This window comes from Musca autumnalis, unplaced genomic scaffold (assembly GCF_047663935.1).
Source record: "Musca autumnalis isolate F117 unplaced genomic scaffold, ASM4766393v1 scaffold_5, whole genome shotgun sequence".
NCBI classification, from domain to species: domain Eukaryota; kingdom Metazoa; phylum Arthropoda; class Insecta; order Diptera; family Muscidae; genus Musca; species Musca autumnalis.
Genome location: NW_027412088.1, coordinates 10,783,955 through 10,805,820, shown reverse-complemented (window position 1 = coordinate 10,805,820; position 21,866 = coordinate 10,783,955). Strand labels below are relative to the sequence as shown.

At 36.7% G+C, this 21,866-nt stretch overlaps 1 protein-coding gene across 1 annotated transcript; it reads right to left on the bottom strand.

Moving 5' to 3' along the window:
- Positions 1–1,700: 1,700 nt before the first annotated feature.
- On the bottom strand, positions 1,701–17,138 carry Gr57a (Gustatory receptor 57a). The gene is made up of 4 exons (XM_073988759.1): positions 17,042–17,138; positions 2,382–3,615; positions 2,166–2,324; positions 1,701–1,930 (listed from the first exon to the last, which is right to left on the bottom strand). The coding sequence occupies exons 2-4, from the start codon at positions 3,309–3,311 to the stop codon at positions 1,805–1,807; spliced, it is 1,215 nt and encodes a 404-aa protein (XP_073844860.1). The 5' UTR covers positions 3,312–3,615; positions 17,042–17,138; the 3' UTR covers positions 1,701–1,804.
- Positions 17,139–21,866: the final 4,728 nt, after the last annotated feature.

The window sequence follows — 21,866 nt, the reverse complement described above, 5'->3', positions numbered from 1 at the left end:
GGTACCGTTCTATGGGTGCTATATGCAGGCGTAGACTTATACCGACAAATTTCATATGGAATATTTTATACCACAAATGAAGACTAACCACCAAATTTCAGCCATCTCGGTGGAATATTGAGGCCTCAACCTTCAAAATACGGAAAATCGGGAGGTACCGTCCTATGGGGGCTATATGAAGGCGTGGACCTATACCTAAAAATTTCTGGGGGAAAGTTTTATTTATACACGAAGACTAAATACCAAATTTCAGTCATTTCGCTGCGATAATGAGGCTAAAACCTTCAAAATTTCGAAAATCGGGAGATATCGTCCTATGGGGTCTATATCAAAACCTGGACCTATATATACATTTTATGGTAGAAATATATCTAAGCCTGTGGAAACACAAAATGCAAACTTACAACCGATTCTGTGGTCAAATGGGACTAATACATACAAAATATCTTAAAATGACGCGTACTATATATGGGGCGTTATATGGGGTCTATACCAAAACGTGGACCTATGTAAACATTTTATGGCGCGTGCTATATATGGGGCCTTATAGGGTGGCTATACCAAAAGCTGGACCTATATAAACAAAATTTGGTAGAAATATTTTTTAGCATCTGGAGACACAAAATGCCAAATTGCAAATAATTCGGTGGTCAAATGGGACAAATATCCTAAAATTATTCTTAAAACGACGACGCGTCACGCGTAACTTTTTATGGGGGCTTTACGAAAACGTGGACCTTCATAACCCGCTTTCAATACCAAAAGTCCTACATACATATAATAGATTTTACCAAAATTTCATCCACCTACTTCAATCCGTTCGGAAGCTAGAGTGATTTCCACAGACGGACGGACATATCTATATCGATGTAGAATTGCACGCTGATCAAGAATATATATATATAGTTTGTGGGGTCTACAATGATTATTTCGAGTTGTTACAAACGGAATGACAAACTTAATATACCCCCCATCCTATGGTGGAGGGAATAAAAAAACTATGTTACCATGTGTAGTTGTTGGAGCGTAAATAACTCTCGAACGGATCTGCCGATTCGGTCCAAAATTTGGCCTTCGTAATATTTTGTTCGAAGTTATTTTAATTTCGAACATAAGCCATATCGGTCCACTGTGTCAGGTACTTCACCGCAAAAATTCAAAAATATTCATGAAAATTGGGCGCACGATAATTCTTGAAGGGAGTGACAGATTTGGTCCATACTTGACACATCCTAATATATCTACCAGATATAGACCAGGTTCGAATATGGACTATATTTGTCCACTCCTTCGGGTACCATAATTCCCCAAAACGTCTTCTTTTAGCAAACCAATGCCTTTCCTCATATAATTGAGTTTCTTCTATAAAATGAAGATCATCTCATAGAAGGTCCTAACTTTTCTCATAGAAATTCAGCAAAAGTCCAGTAGGTTTCCACATAGGAGATCAATATCACAGACCAGTTTTACTTCTTACTGAACACCAGTAGGATTTTTTCTAAAATGCCACAGCCTTTCACAGAAGTCCAGAAGATGATTTTTTTCGCCAGGAGTCGATTTTTTTCGCGACTCCGACTCCTGTAACTTCTTGTTAGAGTCGGACTCCAAACTCTGCTTTTAACGCAATTTTTCATTTCGGCGCAGAACATAAAACACCGATGTTTTACCCATCTTAATATCATACAACAAAAACGACTAAGTGTGTATAGTTTTAAACTTTATTGTTTAGATATTCATTAGGAAGCAACATCAATTCATTCGCATGCTGTTCCGGTTTTTATTGTTTCACGCAGACTGCTTGGAATTAAACATAATCCACGCCAATCCAATCTTGAATGGTATTCTTTTGTTTTTCAATTTGATCGCCCATTTCCTGGGTCATACGGAATTGTATTAGTATGAGGATATAATTGAAAATTTCCAAATAAACCTTAAAGCAAAAATGAAAAATATTTTAAAATTCTTTTAAAGTTCAAAAGTGGCGAAGTAATAAATTGTAGTGGAATTTAACAACTATTTGAGGACATTCATAATTAATAATTATATTCTGAATTTACCGAATATAGTTTTAGGCATAATACCATTTTTAAGTCGTTATTACTACTCACTACTTCTTAATTTCTTAACTCAAGATATCCAAAGCAAAGAAATTAACAAAAACTTACCCCAGCAATTGTTTCCATATTCAAAGCCATACTGCCGCTAGTAAATTCTATTTTGTTATCCCAGCGCCAGGTTAAAGACACGCCAACCATTTCGCGTATTTTTCGGTTGTGTTTGTAATAAAAATCCAAATCTTGAATAATTTTAAAACATTTATTTTCCTAAAAAAGAAAAGAGTTATTAAAAAGGAATCCCAATATTTTTGTTACCTCCTTTACCTCCTTAATGGCATTCTCCGAATACAACGGCGCCACAGACATTTTGTATATGGGCAGTACAAGACCCAGCAAAACAAAATATATTAGGGCATTACTACCGGAACTTGTGAGGCCACCAAATATCAAATACAGCTCACTTGTGGTCAGGGTAAAATCGTGTAGCATTATGATAATTAAACTTTTGGAGAAAATTTGATTTGTGATGCGAATGCAGTCGTGATACTGTTGCACCAAATCAATAAGCTGTTGGAAACGCTCCACAATCCTACACTCATCCATGTTTGAAGTTTTTGCTTGCAACAATTTTTGTAATAGACGAAAACGTATACCCAAAATTTCGGCGAAATTCATTTGTATGTAGAAATTGAGGGTGGGACCACCGGTAATGCAACTATACGCCACTGCTGCCAGTAGATTTAGTAAAATATTTTTCCAATCACTTGCCCGCGTAATGCCCAGCACAAGAATTACACAATATATAATACTGGTGAAACACAGCAATTGTAAATGTTTCTTAATCAACACTTTGTAATTCATGTGACAACCGAATTCACGTATCAACACCTGATCCAATTCATTTATCCGTTTATATAACTGCAAATGTGTCTCGGCCTGGGCCACCATTGTTGTGCTGGTCGTCACATACATAAACAACGACATACCAAGCTCTAAATAAATTATTGATTTAATTAAACTATCCATTTCCACTAAATATGGATCTTGGAACTTCACGTAGGCCGTAACAGCCAATGTGGCCAGGATTGTGCCCACAGCTAGTGCGGTATAGCTAAGAGATATCCAATCACAAACATATTTATTCGCACGACTTCTTACACCACTACAGCCAAGGATGAATTGTAGTTGACACAATAGCCGACAGCAATCGTAAATGGTTTGTGGTTTTTTCCTAAATCTATGCAGGACGGACATTTTAAATGACACTCACGGCTGTTTATTCGGTAACCTTTTCGATGCGACTAAATTTCAAAAGTATTATGTTTTCGTAATCACCGTCTATTATTGGCCTGTGGCCAAGATTACACAAAAATTAACAAAAGCCAATTAATTTGATTAAATGCCCATCAAAAGGGATATGGAAATCGTTTTGCCGGATCGTAATCATAATTACAAAATCTTAGATTTTTGGGGGTTTTTGCTGCTAATTCATTTTAATTATTTGATTGGTTTTTGGTTTAACCAGGAACTTGTAGAGTATTGCAGAGATGAAAATCAGCTACGGGGAATGATAAAATTGTATTTAAAAGGGAAACAAATTTATACAAATATGCATACAAAAGAGGCACAGGGAGTCCTAATCGGCTTTAATATGGAATAAAAAATAATTTTAAAAAATTAAGATACAGTGTTTTATTTATAAATGCACTAAAAATAATTTTCACTTAGTATATACTCCTTTATGATGCAATCTCTAAAATAAAACGCTTGCCGTTTAAGTTTGTCACCATTTTTAATTTAAATGCAAGCGTTTCATTTGAGAGATTCCATCATGAAGAAGAATATATGTATGTACTTACTGAGGCTAAGAGAATAATTACACTGTGCGACAACAAAAAAATAACAAGGAAAACTGAGTAGATTATGAAAGTAGATCTAAAAATATGAGATACGTGTATCGGCGTTTTTAGAGTTTACATCGGAAAGTAACCCAAATAGGCGGGGCAAGGTCCGCCCATTTCTAGTTTTTTCGAAATATTCTTGGAGTCCTTGCATTTTAGGTATATAGTGTCTTTGGCAACTTTACAGAGGAGGATGTGGGCAAGGGATCTTTTTGGTCCTTTTGTTCGAAAATCTTTCAAAAACTCCTTTAAAATGTGATCATATTAAATCCAATCATTCTACAAAATTGTTCGTCATAAAATTTTACTATAGGTCTCAGAACACACCAAATCTGTAAATCTTATCTAATTCAAAGAAATCTCCAAAAATGAAAAACACGTTTTAGGGTTAAAGTCTGACTTCATCAGAGTTTATTCAAAACTGTCCTACAAAGCATAATTTAGAGAGATGACGGCAAAGACAAAAATATTCTTTGTCAAATTTTACTATGGGTCACCAAAGAAATGAAATGTCTGTTTACATTATATATCATAAAAATAGCTGTATAAATTTTGCTGAAAAAACATGAAAATATTTCCTTTTTTTGATGAAATTTGTTTACTTCTTTTATCGATTTGATACATGAAAGTAATATAAAACTTGGTTCTAGGCGAAAAGTATCAAAAGATGAAAAATTCTACATAAAATTTCACTATGAGTTTCAGAATAAACCATATATCTAGGTATACCATTTCCATAAGAAAATTAGATTACAATTGTAAATATATTAGGATGAAATTATGTGTTTTAATTTTTGACAATTCATTATACATAATTCCATATAGGATCAAACTCTACCAAAATCCTTTACTTTTTGGGAATATTGTTAAAGAGAGAAATGTTCCAAATGAGTCTCCGAATAAAAGAAATCTGTAACCATAACGTATAGCATTCTTAGCAGCCCTTGTTTTTGATATAGGGTTTAGGGCCATATTTTACAACTTTTACCCAGATTGTCGTTGTGATTGGACACTATAAATATCTTATTGGCGGTTTTTCGTTATAAATTCATACAGAAGATGTTGTGCGCTCCATTTAAACAGCATTTGAAACATTTGTGGTGAATATATATTTGAAAAATATAGAAAACACAGATCGGAACTGCCAAAATTGTGTATTTTTAGTACTTTTAACTTAAATTACGTATGTAGTTAGGATAAGCCTCTGCACAGTGGATTCACTTGTATAGAGGAAGGGATCAAAAATATTTAGAGTGTAAAAATCAAGCCAATGGGCCGGTTACAGCTTTGTACTGCTGCGAAGAGTGTTTTAAGAAACCACGAGCGTAACATTCTCCCCCTTTCCTCTCTGGAGGGGGTATACGGTAAGAATTGTTTTATGCTGTTAATACAAAATGGCATGAACAAAGGCCCCGATAATCTTATAATTGAAAAATAGGCTTGGGGAAACAAAACAATCTCCAAAACAACATAAAATCCAACCAATTTTGCAGATTAACAAAATCAAAATTTTTGTCTGAAAATTGGGAAAATTGTTAATATAGATCTTATAGGGTTCTTCCTGGAAGGCACGTACCGCCAGCGTAAGACAAATTTGGAAGAAGATTTCTTCATCTTGCCACTGATGCCAATTACGTTAATGTACGTGGCCAGATAACAGAGTTATACGCTAATATATCCATAGCTTTAGTCAGCGACCCACGATTTAGAGTCTGGCACCAGATGGCAGCTGATTTTAATACAGAATTATCCTAAACCCATGGCCTACTTTGGAAAATTATTCCCGATGTGGGCAGTGGTGGACATCATGACTAAAACCTTAGGTCAAATTTAAGTATATGATATAAATGGCATTACAAAATACACTAAATATGCAGCTAACTAGAATTCCACAACACGCTAAAATACTATTTTTAATGAAAAACAAGTGAGCCAAGGCTATAGTCGGGTCAGGGCCGACTATGTGATACCCTACACCACTACCCCTGTTCATAAGGTTTTGACTAATAAAATTCAAAATATTAAAATTGGGATAGCTTAGCGCCTTTGCTCTGAATGCCTTCATTAACACAGGTCAATTTTTTAAGTGCATCTACAGTATAACTCAAATAAAAAATGGAAAAGTGGAATGTATGCCAACCATCAATAGGCTTCTTTCTCTGTTAGACCCCCATCAACCCCCAAAATTTCGTGAGGATCCGATCAAAATTTCGTAGTGTGATTGCACAAAAATGAAAAAAGGACTATTGCGATATCTCTGTTGTTTGACCACCTATGACAACCTACTTCACATCGTTGTAAAGGTGATATTTTCTACTTTCCTTGCCAGGTTTTGCTTTCGATATACCTCCTACAGAAGGGAGATATTAACTTAAAAAAAAAATGTTGGTATTTTTTCCAAATATTTTTTTTGTCACATTCCGACCCCTGAATAATATCCGACCATTATCAAAAATCAAACGGTTTTTTCCTCTGTGGGACCCCCAACAACACCCAAAATTTCGTGACGATCCAATTAAAATTGCGACCTGTAGCGTGATTTCCAAAAAAGTGGAAAATGGGATGTATTACCGACTATTGCGATATCTCCGTTATTTGGATACCTACGCCAACCTGCTTTACTTCATTGTAATGATGGAATTTTTTACTTTCATTGTCAGACTTTGCTTTTGGAAGGTCCCGAACCAAAGCTGTGATATTCGTCATTATTATTAAAACCGCAAAAATGAAAATTTGTGTTCTATTAGCGGCTTTTGCGATATCTTCGTTGTTTGACCACCTACGACAACCCACGTAACATCGTTGCAAAGGTGATATTTTCTACTTTCATTAGCAGGTAGATATTTGCTTTGAAATAAGACGTTGACTTTTTCTCCAAATAAGTTTTTTGCCCATTCCGACCTCTGAATATTATCCGACCATCACCAAAATCAATAGGCTTCTTTCTCTGTAGGATCCTTATTAGACCCCAAAACTTAGTGACGATCCGATCAAAATTGCGACCTGTAGCGTGATTACAAAAAAATGAAAAAATGGGATGTATTGACGACTATTGTGATATCTCCGTTATGTGGCCACCTACGACAACCTACTTTGCATCACTGTAAAGATGGGATTTTCTAATCTCACAGTCAGACTTTGGTTTTGGAAGATCCCCAACCGAAACTGTGATATTCGTCATTATTATTAAAATCGCAAAAATAAAAAGTTGGGTTCTATTAGCGGCTATTGCGATATATTCGTTGTTGGATCACCTACGAGAACCTACTTTACATCATTAGAAAGGCGATATTTTCTACTTTCATGGTCAGATTCTGCTTTCGGTATACCCCATATTGAAGCTGAGATATTCGCTTAGGAAAAAACGTTGTCTTTTTCTCCAAATAAGTTTTTTGCCCATTACGACCCTTAAATATTATCCGACCATCACCAAAATCAATAGGCTTCTTTCTCTGTAGGATCCCCATTAACCTTCAAAATTTCGTGACGATCCGATCAAAATTGCGACCTGTAGCGTGATTTCCAAAAAAGTGGAAAAATGGGATGTATTACCGACCTAGTTTACATAATTGTAAAGATGGGGTCTTCCTCTTTCATAACCAGGCTTTGCTTTTGGAAAGTCCCAAACCAAAGCTGTGATATTCGTCATTATAATTAAAATCGCAAAAATGAAAATTTGGGTTTTATTTGCGACTATTGTGATATCTTCGTTGTTTGATCACCAACGAGAACATACTTTACATCATTAAAAAGGTGATATTTTCTACTTTTATTGTCAGGTTTTGCTTTTGGTATACCCCGTATAGAAGCTGAGATATTCGATGTGGAAAAAAAACGTTGTCTTTTTATCCACATAAGCTTTTTGCCCATTCCGACCCCTAAATATTATCCGACCATCACCAAAATCAATAGGCTTCTTCCCCTCCGGGACCCCCATCAACATCCAAAATTTCGTGACGATCCGATCAAAATTGCGACCTGTAGCGTGATTACAAGGTTTAGATGGACAGACGGACAGACGGACGGACGGACGGACGGACTGACGGACGGACACACATAGCCAGATCGACTCAGCTCGTCGAGACATTCATTTTGGTATATATAAGTATGGGTCTACGACCATTATTTCGATGCGTTACAAACTTTTTGGCCAAAACCAACTTATAATACCCTCCCCACATAGGGTATAGGGTATAATAAGCTATTACCTCCTCCTTCAAAATCCACTGTAATATTTTGCTATACGTATCAGTTTCGCGATATTTTGAATATATTTACTTGCACTTAAAATTGGGTTGTACTCACAACAAAAAAGATTAGTCAAATGTTCCGACTTTTGAAGCTATTCTTAAGAAGATTGCGTTCGAATGAAACAAAAACTTATATATTTTTAAAGGTCCATATCATAGCTGTCAGAGTTTAACATTATGTTTTGAGGGACAATTTTGAATAAACTCGGATGAAGTCCGACTTTAACCCTAAAACGTGTTTTTGATTTTTAAAGATTCCTGGCGATTAGCTAAGATTTACAGATTTGATGTATTCTGAGACCTATAGTAACATTTTATGGCGAACAATTTCGTAGAATAATTGGATTTGGTAGGATCACATTTTAAAGGAGTTTTTGAAACATTTTCAAAAAGGACCAAAAAGATGCCTTTGATGAACCGCATGAGGGATAACATTTTTAACGAAAACATTCCCCACATCCTCCTCTAGAAAGTTGCCAAAGACATAATATACCTAAAATGCAAGGATTCCAAGATATCTTAACTCGAATATTTTCAAAAAACTAGAAATGGGCGGAACTTGCCCCGCCTAAATTCTAAATTCCCTACTTTCATAATCTAAACGGTTTTTCGCATCATTTTGAAAAAAAATTGAGTTTTGTTACACATTTTTATACCCTCAGCATTTGTGCTAACGAGGGTATATACACTTTCATACGGGGAAAATGTGCCTCATCGAAATAATGGTTTTAGATCCCAAGTATGTTTGGACGAAATGTGTTTCAGACAGTTTGGAGTCGATTGGCCAAAATTTGGCCTTAGTAATATTTTGTCCAAACATAGTTTAAGTTTGAAGATAAGCTATATCGGTCCACTCCCTCAGGTACCACCCCCACAAAAGTTCAAAAATGTTCGCAAAAATTTTTCGTACTGTAACTCTTGAAGGGAGTGGCCAAATTGGTACATACTTTACACATCCAAATATATCTACCATATAAAGATCAGGTTCAAGTATGGACTGTATTTGTCCACTCCATCCGGTACCTCCCACACAAAATTTCGGATAAGTTCACTTTAAGACCTGCTATTGCATCACTTTGATTTTTGTTGAACCAACTTGCATTCGCTGCTTCAATTACGATGGTAAAATTTTTTTCATGGGCAAGTCCACACTTCTTGAGCAAACAGCTCGAAGGTTGTAAAAAACCCCCTATGACACCATATGTAGGGGCTGGAGATCCAATTCCATAATGGTCAATGTCGATCCATTCCTTTAAGTATTTCCTCCGCAACACTTTAATCCTAATCAAAATTTTTATCGGTTTATACCCCCAAAATTTTTAAAACCCCCTAAATACACAAGTTTTTTTGGGGAAAAAACGTTTCAATATATACAGGCTGAGGGTATATCCCTGTCGGCAAAGCTGACTGATACTTTTTAACTTGTTATGTGTATTTTTAAATAAAACACTGTAACTTATTTTTTATTTTGAACTTTTTAGTAAATACATTTTTTGACCACTGAGATCCCCATAACTAAATTACCTCAAATTTAGGCCGAAAATGTAAAAAAAAAAACTTTAAAATGTCTGAAATCGGGTGGTACCCTTATGTCCATAGTTTTTGATGGGGAAGTTTCGGTACCATTGGGAACTTCAAATGCCAAATTACAGCCAATTCGGGCTAAAAATGAAGATAAAATCCTCCAAATAGCAAGAATCGGGTGGTACCGCTATATGGAGGCTATACCAAAACCAATGTCCAAAATTTTTGGTGGAGAAGTTTCTGTACCATTGAGAACTTTAATTGTCAAAATAAAACAATGTAAAAACTAGGATTTCGGTTCTTCTTTTAGGACTCATTACAGCAATGGTAGTGTTGTGACACGTTGCGTGTTAAATTTTCAGCCTCAAAACCAAATGTGTACACTTTGATGACAATGAATCATCTACCTGGAATTTCCGGAATCTATGCAGATAGGATGCAGGTTACGTAGTGATTGATATTGAACATAGAAGCTGGTAATATCGGCTTGCAGGAAGCTAACACAATGTATTACAGTTAGCATAAAACAAGACACGTGTATGCCTGGGGCTTGTGTGGTTCAGCGAAAGTTAAACATCCTGTCTTCAGATTGACCCCACAGGATGAAAAATAAGCAACAATTACGCTAAAAAGTTCTACAACGTCACACTTCAAAGTGTCCATGCTCCTACCGACGGTAAAAACAAGCACATCAGTAGTGCGGTTCTAAAACTGATTTTCTGAGTTACCGACAAAAATCGGTAAAATTAAATGCAAAATTATGAATGAAAAATTCAAATAAAATTTACAGCACTTTTAATTAGTTACAAATTCAAATTAGACTTCTTTAGAGACCCTCCAATAATTTGAATAAAAACAATTAAAAAAACATTAAGTTCGGCCGTGCCGAAATTTTTATACCCTCCACCATAAAATATTCTAAACTAAAATGGAATAATTAGTTTTCTGTTAAGTGCAAAAATTGTTCGACCACGGATACCCCAAATTTCTAAATTACGTCAAACAAATATATCTAAAAATTTCTTCAAAGATGTCAACATCTCTATATTGGGGATATAAACATGTACCAATGTACACGATTTTTGGTGGAGGAGTTTAAGGAACTCCGAGAACTTCAAATGTCAAATTACAGCTAGTGAGTTAAAAATTTTACCTAAAATCTACAAAATACCGAAAACTTCGAGGTACCGCTCTATAGTGGCTATACCAACAAATTGACCTATGTAGACGATTTTTGTTGGAGAAGTTTCGGGACCACTGAGAACCTTAAATGGCATATCTCAGCTAGCTCAGCAAAAAATTGTTTTCCAATATTCCAAAACATGAACCTACAATAAGAAGTGAAAAAGTATCAGTCGGCTTTGTCGACAGAGGTATACCCTCAGCTTGTGTGAATTGAAACACCATTACCGTACCATTTTAGCGAATATTTTCAAACTTTTGACCGGAAGAAGTGGACCCATAAGCACCAACTTTTAATTTTATCTAATATTCGAACAGATATTACGATATGCAACGTGCTGACCAACGCTGTATTCGGTTCAAGGGTTGTCGTGCGCACCAGCCACGACTCTTGCGGGTCGTAGTAGTTTTTTAACAGCTTTTGGGTAATTTTCTCAAGAAGTATGGACTTGCCACTCAAAAAAGTATTACATCGTAATAGGAACTTTAAGTGCAACCTGTTTCAAGAAAAATCAAAACGATTCGAGGGGGGTTCTAAACTGCACTAATAGCCCATATTGTAACCTGATCTATGAATGTCTGTTAGAAACATTACGGTGTGCAAAGAACGGTCCAAATTGTTACTGTCTTTGAGAGTTATCGTGCGCACAATTTTTGCGAAAAGTTTTAAACTTTTGTGGGGAGGTGCCCAAAGGAGTGGACCCGTAAGGCCCATCTTAGCACTTGATTTAAGTTTCGGCAACATTTAATGACTCCCAAATTCTGCACCGAATCGGTTTATCCGTTTGAGAGTTACCGTGCGCTCCATCCACAACACAAGGTGTCATAGCCGGTTTTTACAGGTTTCTGACCATTTTCTCTGGAAGTATAGATGTGCCTCTGAAAAATCTTGTACCGTCGTAATGGGGGCAGCGAATACAAGTTCTTGCAACAAAAATTAAAACGATTCGAAAGGAGGCCTTGAACTGCACTTTTCCGATATTTTGTGTGGGAGTTACCCGAAGGAGTGTACCGACATCTTCGAACTTAAACTAAGTTTGGACAAAATATTACGAATGTCAAATTTTGGACCAAATCATTTAATCCGTTCGAGGGTAATCGTGCGTTCCAATTAGCCAAACATACAGCCTAAGTCGACACAAAATCGGCTGAAACTAATTTCGTCCAGACATTCTAGGGGTGTAAAACCATTATTTCGATCAGGCACATTTTGGTCGTTTCAAAGTGTATATACTCTTTTTATCCTAAAATTTCAAAATTTATCACAGAATGTTGTCCACACGGATGTTGCAATTTTTTCAGGTACTTCCGTACTTTCTCAGAAAATAGGCTAAAAACTTTGTGCAAAATTATGTTCACGATAAATTACGAATTGAGTATCCGATTTGGCCAGAACTTAGTACTTCGTAAATTTCTTCTAAGTTGGGCGCCACCGTGGTGAAATGTTATCCTTCAGTGACCAAAGAAAATGGTTGGCTATTGGAATCTATAATGATTGGTATTATCAAAGACTGAGCTTATCTCAGCCGCAGCCAGGGTTGACTTACAGACCCACAAACCTTAAGTGGAGTTGTAGCGTATCTTGGTTTGACCGTTGTTAGTCAGGGAACAGTCTCGGTTTTGTTGCTTACGGCTCGATAGTGATCGGGTTGTTAACATCGGCTCGATTGTGTTGGGTGTTTGCTGTCGGCTGATCGGAGTGTTATGATCACTTCGATGGCAATAGTAATGTTGCTGTTGACTCGGTGGTCGTCGGGAGTGTTATTAGGTAATCGGATGCTGTCGGCTCGTTAGCAATCGTCGGGTGTGGTGCTCGGCTCTGTGCTAATCGGATTTTGTCAGTTCGTTGGTAATCGTCTGGTGTGTTGCTAGGTTCTGTGGTATTCGGTTGGCTGCAGGTTCGGAAATATTCCGGTCAGCAATCCTCGGATCGATAACACTCGGATCGGCAATACTCGGCTCGGTGACGTTCGCGTACTGTTGCGTGATGATCGGCTGTGCTACTCTGCAAAGAAGAGAGTCGAGTATGGATAGGCAACGGAGCGAACGAATTGCAGGGAGCGAACGAATCGGCGGCAGAGAACTAATCGCTGGGATCGAACTAATCGCAGGGCCGACTGCTGTTGTTAGATTCGGGTTAAGTGACTGCGGTCAATGCTACACGTCTTAATTTGCGGGTACACAGAAAGGGGCCAACATATCGTTAGAAATCTCAAGTGAAATAGGTTTCCTCAAAGCTTCATGTTTGATAGAGTGACACAGAAAACCGTTTAGATTTTTTCTTCATTTTTTAACAGCAACCCTTTGCAGTATGATTAAGACCACACAAAAACAACAACAATTCGAATATTTAAAGAAAATGCTAACAAATATTGATACAATTTATCATTTAGAATATTCAACAAAAAGAACCACCGAAACAGCCAACAACTCGAAGAACTACAAATGACCTCATAAGTATCATTATCGTCATTAAATCATACAGTGGCCCTTATCAAAGAATCTCGTATATGGATAATAAACCCATTTGATGTGTGTGTATGTGTACGTATTTCTCTTTGGGAAATGATACACATGAATACGCTAATGTACAACATGCATGAACATGTAATCTTTAAATGCCTCCACAGTTATGCGGCCGGTCGGTTTAACTACAACAATTGCCGCTTTATCGCAAGTGATAGATGGTAGGCAGTTATGGCCAACAGTAACAAATTTCTAAACATTAATATTTGCATTGAAAATCTAGTCTCGAAAGAATGGGTAGTAGCGGAAATAATGACGAGACTAGAAACATGAGTAGTAACCGGAATGTGTAGCAACTTAAGTATGTGTGTGGTATGTATGTATGTATGTATGTACTTGTTTACATATGACCTTAATTTGTAACGAGTTAAGTAGATGAATGGCGATGATGGGTAAATGCAACATGAGTATAAGTAGCCTAATTTGCTACCGAATTTGGCTACTTGGTGATGTATTAAAGTCATTGGCATTAGGAAGTTTGTGAAATGTATTCATTTGATGGACATATAGATGTCTGAGGTTTAATTGTCCTAGGTATAATGCTGCTTTGTGGGCGTCATTATGCGAAACATCTGACATATGGCCAAGCCAACACAATCGCTGCTTCTCGATACGTTTAACTATATTGATGACGTTGTATAGCAGATACAGCTCGTGGTTCATACGACGTCGATATTCACCGTCAACGCAGATTGGTCCGTAGATCTTTCGAAGAATTGTTCTAGCAAACACGCCAAGGACTGCCTTATCTGCATGCGCAAGTACCCTGGCTTCGGAACCATACATCAGCACGGGTAGTATAAGTGTTATGTAAAGCGTTATTTTGGTTTGACGAGTTGTGGCTTTGTTTTTAAAGTGCTTACTTAAGCCAAAGTAGCATCTGTTGGCCAATACAATTCTTCTTTTTATTTCACAACTAATTTCGTTTGTTGTGCTTACGGCGTTGCCGAGGTATACGAAGTCTTTTTTTTCAAAATTTTAGGTACCAACTTCCACAGTTGGTCCGATCTCAATGGACGCATGGCGCGTCGACACCATCAACGTGGTTTTCTCGCCGTTTACCGCCAGACCCACTTTAGCTGATTCTCCTTCATAAAGGTATCGGTTACTTCTTTTACTGACCGTCCAAAGATGTCTTCATCATCAGCATAAGCAAGTAACATGTGGCTATTGGTGTAGACTGTGTCACTTCTTTTGACGTTTGCCTCTCCTATAACTTTTTTTAGCAGCATGTTGAAAAGATCACACGAAAGGCTGTCTCCTTTCCTATTGCCTATTTTATTCATTTTGCAAAGCCGAATGAGCTTTGCGGGGATACCAAATTCAGACATGGCTTGGAATACCTTTGAACGTAGCAGGCTGTCGAAGGCTGCTTTATAATCGACAAAAAGGTGGTAGGTGTCTATCTGCATCTCTTGGGTCTTCTCCAGGATTTGCCTCAAGGTAAATATCTGGTCAATGTTGGACTTCCCAGGTCTAAATACGCATTGGTATGGTCCAATTATTTCGTTGACCATGGGCTTTAGTCGTTCGCACAATATCCCTGACAATATCTTGTAAGCGATAGGAAGAAGACTTATGCCCCTATAGTTGGAGCATAAAGTCGTATCTCCTTTCTTGTGGACGGGACACAGGATGCTCAGGATCCAATCGTCAGGTACGCGTTCTTCCTGCCAGATGGAGCCAACTAGCTGAAGCATGCACCTTATCAGCGTCTCGCGTCCGTTTTAAACAGCTCGGCTTGTAGGCCATCAGCTCCTGCTGCCTTATTATTCTTCAGCAGGTTTATTGCTGTCTTTACTTCATCTTGGACGGGTGGTATACATTGAATACCATATTCTGGGAATGGATCTGTGGTATCTTCGTAGACTTCGCTACTATTGGGAACCAACAGTTTGGAAAAATGCTCTTTCCATATCCTTAGCACACTATCTGTATCAGTTACCAGATTACTTTGCTGGTCTCTACAGGAGGATGTGCCAATTCCAAAGCCATCATTTTGATGTTTCACTCTTTGGTAGCATTTTCGGACATCATTCTGTCTCCTGTACATCTCGATTTGTTCACACTACCGCTTTTCAATCTTTCTCTTTTTCCTGCGGAGAAGACGTTTCTCCTCTCTCCTTTTCTCCCGATACCTCTCTCGTGCGCTACGCGTTGCTACTGATTGTAAAGTAGCCCTCTATGCCGCATTTTTCTCTTCAGTAGCAGCACGACACTGATTTTGCGGCTGTTTGCATGGAGTGGGCAATGTTCTGCTATTGTCCTGATATGTTATCCGGACGAGGAGTGCTTTGATTAAGCAGTTGGGACAGCACTTTGTTTGCTACGTTTAATCTGGTACGTAACCTTGCTGCAACAAGGTAGTGGTCCGAGTCTCTGTTTGCACCTCGGAACGATCGTACATCCAACACCCTTGATGAATGTCTTCCATCTATCACAACTTGATCAATTTGATTTTTTGTTCTTTGATCTGGCGGCAGCCAGGTGCCCTTATGAATATCGAGATGCTTAAATCTGGTACTACTAACTACCACGTTTCTTGCAGCTGTAAAGTCTATCAGCTTCATACCATTGCTTTATGTCATGGCAGCTATAATACAGTGCGTCACCTTTAGGTGTTGTTGTGACGCCTTTCCCGTTCCATCGTATTTCCTGTATGGCAGTAATGTCGGCCTTGTACTTTTCAAGTACATCAGCCAATGCGTAAACTGCACCTTCTCTATAAAGAGTGCGAACATTCCAGGTGCAGATTCGCAGATCATGGTCCTTAAAACGTTTGCGGGGTTCATCAACTTTAGAGGGGTTTGTTTTTTCTTTTCTTTCGTTTTTTCACAGTAGGCTGTTTTTTCTAGGGGAGGGTTACTAACCCGACACCCAAACCAAAGTTTTTAACGTTCTTATGGGTGAACGAGCGACACATGTTAGCTCACTACTTTTAACGGGTGTTAAAGGCAGTTCCCCAGGTGACACCACGGGGAGGTCAGTGTCCACTTGAGATGAAAGAGGGACCAAGATAAATCCTGGTATTTGCCATGTTAAAGCCGGTAAGGACCGTTTATTGGTTTCTTCCTTCCCCTACATCACCCAGACACAATAAATAGCTGGGAAAATATTTTCTTCGATTAGAAAATAATTGTGGCTTGTAATGTGAGTTCCTGAAAATTCGCCTTTGGTCCCCGTAAAAAAGTATGACAGAAATAGAGATCGGTCACGGCACACGGGTTATCGTTAACCGATCATCATAAATTTTTGTAGAAATTAATTTTTAACCACAACAATGAACTGGTACAGGCTTTTCATCGATTGGACCCTAAATCTGACCTTTATAGAATAGTTTAACACGAAGATGAAGATGAAATGTAAACAAATTAGAGGTTGAATCTTTCACCAAAAAATTTCGTTTTTGGGACGCCGTAATGGACATACTTTTATGTCGGAGTAGGCCTTTGTCGGGTGCAGACTGATATAACATGGGAAAAGGGTTTCTTAAGTTGAAGGGTATCTTAACTTATGTGCGCTTAGTTTTACATTTGTTTGCCAAGATAACTGGACAATAGCAACGAAAATGTTCCAAATATTCAGTTTATTCTACACTTACCCAGAATACGAGTAAATCCTGAAATTTGACTTTTCCCATAATGTATAAAATCTTTCTTCCCGACTCCATTCGACTGCTGATTATAATTCAATTCTTCCTACAATGAATTTACAAATTTAAGTTTCACATACTAATCACAAATTTAAATAATTCTATGGAATGTACACAATTTGATTTGCATTCTAATCAAAAGCCTTATAGCCACAACAAGTTCGATAAAAGCAAATAATAACATAAAGGAAACTCATTGAATTCAATAACTGTAGCTTACACGCAATGCAATGAAGCATTAATAATTTCCGAACCATTGTCTATTTCAATGCTTTTGTTGAAAATCAATGCAAATATATATTTATGTATTTTTGGGAATGAAGAATATACACACATATGCATTTGCATTTATGTATTTAAATACCAAAGAGCGATGAGAGAAGAAACAATACTAAGTAGAAAAAATATATATGTTTTGAAATACCAGTAATTATTTGAAGCAAAACGAAGGCTGTTTTTGTAAAAAAAAGAACAAATGTGATAATATATGTAATAGATTAACATAAACATAACATTTTAAAACCTAACAAATTAAATTTTATGTAAAAGGTTGATGCTTTTGATGGTAATATGTAATATACAAAATTACAATATCTTATATGCGTATACGTATTGACAACTTGTATACGCCGCATTGATCGAGATCGATTTTCATGAGTACACAAACAAATTTGTTTGTAATACAGCCCAGCAAAATAAATTTGAAGTAGTGCAATGTAGACTAGTTCTTTCACGGCATGTTTTGATGCAGTTCAAACGGAGTCGTGAATTTTAACCGCAATCGGATGCGATGCAATGAATGACATCCTTTCCTCACATTTTAACAGCATCTGGATGCAGTTCACTCGGAGTCGTGAAAAAGGCACTCCAATTCCTTACATTTTAACAGCATTTGGATGCGATGCAACGATTGACATCCATTTCTCACATTTAAATTGCATCCGGATGCAGTTCAAGGGAGTCGTGAAAAAGGCAATCCGTTCGATACATTTTACAAGCAGTTGCTTAGTGAGGCCTAGCAAGCAAGTCAATTTGTAGATACCTACAACCACAGAATTTTTTCAAAGATAGAAAAAGTGTGCATCAATTTCTAAAATTTTTATATAAAATAAACAAAATACAACCAAAAGTTGGAAAAATTTTTACGGTAACTCACGAGAAGAAAATTTCCTAACGAAGTGCTGTTGGAGTACTTGCCGAAATCACAACTGGTGATGGGAAGACAATACAAGAACCCCTTTAGCAGATGAAGCGAAAACATTTCAGCTTGGATTAAATGGAGAGCGGACGAAACAAACTCAGTTGCGATTGAATTTAATGAAGACATTTTATAATCTGTGTTAATGTAATGAAGCTCTTATAATTCTTGTTTTACACAGACAATAAATTCTTTTTATTCATTTTGGGATAGTTTGCAATGGCTTGCATTTTGATTGCATCTTTGAACTGCGTAAAAACACACTCCTTAGAGTACCTTTAAATTCTATCCAAAGCACTGCATAAAACACGTGCTTTGGATGCAAATTGGACTGCATCCTATTCTACCCTAAAGGGTTAGTTAAAATGCGATTCCAAAGGGATAGTTCAAATGCAGTGCCGAAGGGTTAGTTCAAATGTAGTGCTAATGGATTGCATCTTTCAGTAGTCACGCTCTTGTAAAAATCATGAGTGAAAATGCATAATTTGATGCACTTCCAGATCACTTGTACGTATGATTTAACTGCATCTTTGGAGGCAAACATTTTGTTGGGAAGCAACAATATCCATTGCTTTTGCAATTTTATTGGCCATCCCGATCATAGCCAACCTTATAATAAATAATCAAAACAAAAAATAAGAAATACATTTCAATAATTTATTTACTTACTACTTTATTTCTCAACTGATGCCATTACCAACGAACGTCATTTGATTTTTATTTATTTATTACTTATTTATTTTTTTTAAATTAAAATATCAATTGATTTTCCTACCTAACACATTTCTCCGCTCAACGAACAGCAACATTATACGTTTAATTTTTACCCAAATGTTTAAATACCATATAAATACAGTTTATGCGTAAACTCAATAATCGGTACCTATTTTAAAGGTATTTTACTACCCTTTAAATGTTTACTTATGCAAATGTGTTGTGCCTGCGATTTTTGTTTTGTATACATCTACATAAATACAAATGTGTGTGTGTGCCTACGCATTTGTGATTGAAGAACAATAACGGCTCAGTTTGGTTGATTGATTGCATGACTGACTAACTGACTAGTCGACTTAATGATGGACTAACTAAACAGCCACAAACCAACATCAACACAACAATAATTTAGTAGAGAGTGCATTTCATAGATTACATCAATCGATGCGTAATCACAAAACTGTATAGATTAGGACATATCGCAAAACAAGTTCAAGTACATATACCCCCGAGGAATTTTAAAGAATGTCAATAAATTTTAAGAACCTCTTCCAAGTACCAATATTCTCCCAAAACATGTTTTGTAAGAACACAGCCTCACGACGTGAATTTTTAAGCATGTTTTTTTCATTTCACCAATGCACGATGGGGCCAATGGCAGGTTTTTGAGGCAAAAAGTCATTTTTTCAAGTCAGCGATTGAAATCAAATAACAACGGAATTATATTCTTAACACTTTCAAACCTACAAAACCAAAAAATTACAATCTGGCAACGACCCACGGCGACATGCCAAGCTGTCAAAGATGTCATAAATATGATTCCGTTTATTTCTGACATTCAGTCGTAATTAAACAATTTAAGTATTTTGGCGCCAAAACCTGATCTGTTGATATTATCTATTTTTTAAAAATGGAAAATACGGGTAATGGTATGTAAATTAAGATTATTATTAAAAGTGTAAATGTAATACTAGATGTGGTCAATAATTTGTTGTGTCAGTAAGTGATGGTTTTTGATGTAGTCTGTGGTATCGTCCATGTGTTTTTTGGAGTAGAGCTTTCGGCTTCAGGGTGCTTTCTCGTAAAAATATGTATCTGGTGAAAGGTGACAATATCGGCTAACAGATTTTGAAAACAATTTTTGCGTACACTTGCGAATAAAAAAATTATCAACTTCCAGATTTCGTAAAACTTAAAAATTTGGATATTTTTTATTTTTGGTTGGAAAATCAGCAATAACCTAAACACCTTATAGAATGGCTTTCTGCAAAATTTAATCGACGTGTCAAAGACAACTTCATGACGGAAGTTAAAAAGCAAATTTATAATATTTGTGCACGCCTTAACCAAAAATGGATAAAAAATTGGAGGACAAAAAGTCGTGTATTACAATTTGAAAGCTTATGGTTAGCTAGCGACACAGTATTTACGCTAGAACAAGGTAATGATAAAAAGAAGAGAGGGCGCCCTAATGTGGATTATAGTGAAGGAAGAAAACTTGCTTCGGAAGTCTGCTATGAACACGGCAACAATACCAAACCCTTGATTCATGCCGCCTCTGTTTCGGCCAATTTGTCAAAAGAAAAATATTTAAACTATGTTCTCAAGGAAGTTCGGTATCAACCAACTAAATTGAGAAACCAATTAACGTCGACAGAGAAAATTTATGATCGATATATCCAAATCTGAACCGATTTCAATATGATGTCTCAATAATGTTTTCTAGACCAAATTCCGTAACACACTTTAAATTTCATCACAATTGGACATATATAGCGTGAGTGCTGCACGAAATACCTAAAATCGGGTGAAAATATATATGGGAGCTATATCCAAATCTGAACCGATTTCGATATAATTTGGCACACTTTTTTTTCTAGACGTAATTTCGTCACACATTTTAAATTTCATCGAAATTGGACAGAATTTGCGTGTTTGTTGCACCAAATACCTAAAATCGGTTGAAAATATATATGGGAGCTATATCCAAATCTGAACCGATTTCAATATAATTTGGCAAACATATTTCTAGACTGAATCCTGTCACACGTTTCAAATTTCATTGCAATTGGACAAAAATTGCGTGTTTGTTGCACCAAATACCACAAATCGGGGGAAAATATATATGGGAGCTATATCCAAATCTGAACCGATTTCAAAATAACTTGGCAAACTTATTTCCAGTCCGAATTCCGCCACATATTCCAAATATCATCATAATTGGACAGCATTTTCGTGTTTGGTCCATTAATTACTCGAAATCGGGCGAACATATATGTGAGAGCTATATATATATACATATATGAACCGATATCAACCAAATTTGGCAGATTAGTTTCTAGGACGATTATAAACATCTGCACGAAATTTTGAAGGTCTAGCTTGGCCCTGTGATTTTTTGCCTCAAAAACCTCTCATCGGCCCCATCGTGCAATGCCAAAGTTGGATTCTTAAAGAGCATAGAAATCACAATTTATAAGGACTTTTTCAGAGACCATCGAAACCACAAACGTAGATTTTATATAAATGTATGTACATTAAATTTATGTAAATAGGTCATGATTTTGACATTGCTCCAATAGTATATTTGGCCGATTGGGGCCCTATAATATAGCCTTATATTAAAATCCTTGTTTAACCGCAGAAATGAAAATTTGTTCTTCGATTGAACAACAAATATGGCCTTTAGAGCAATTTCGTGCAAATTCACCATTGGTCTCATAAAAATTACTATGGAAACTTTGAGGCCACAGTGAGACGCGTTAACATATCCTGATTGTCCTCAAACTTTGGCAATCTTAAAATCTAACACAACTCAAAACTTTAGGGGGCTGCCGCATAAAAAAATTAGACATCGATTTT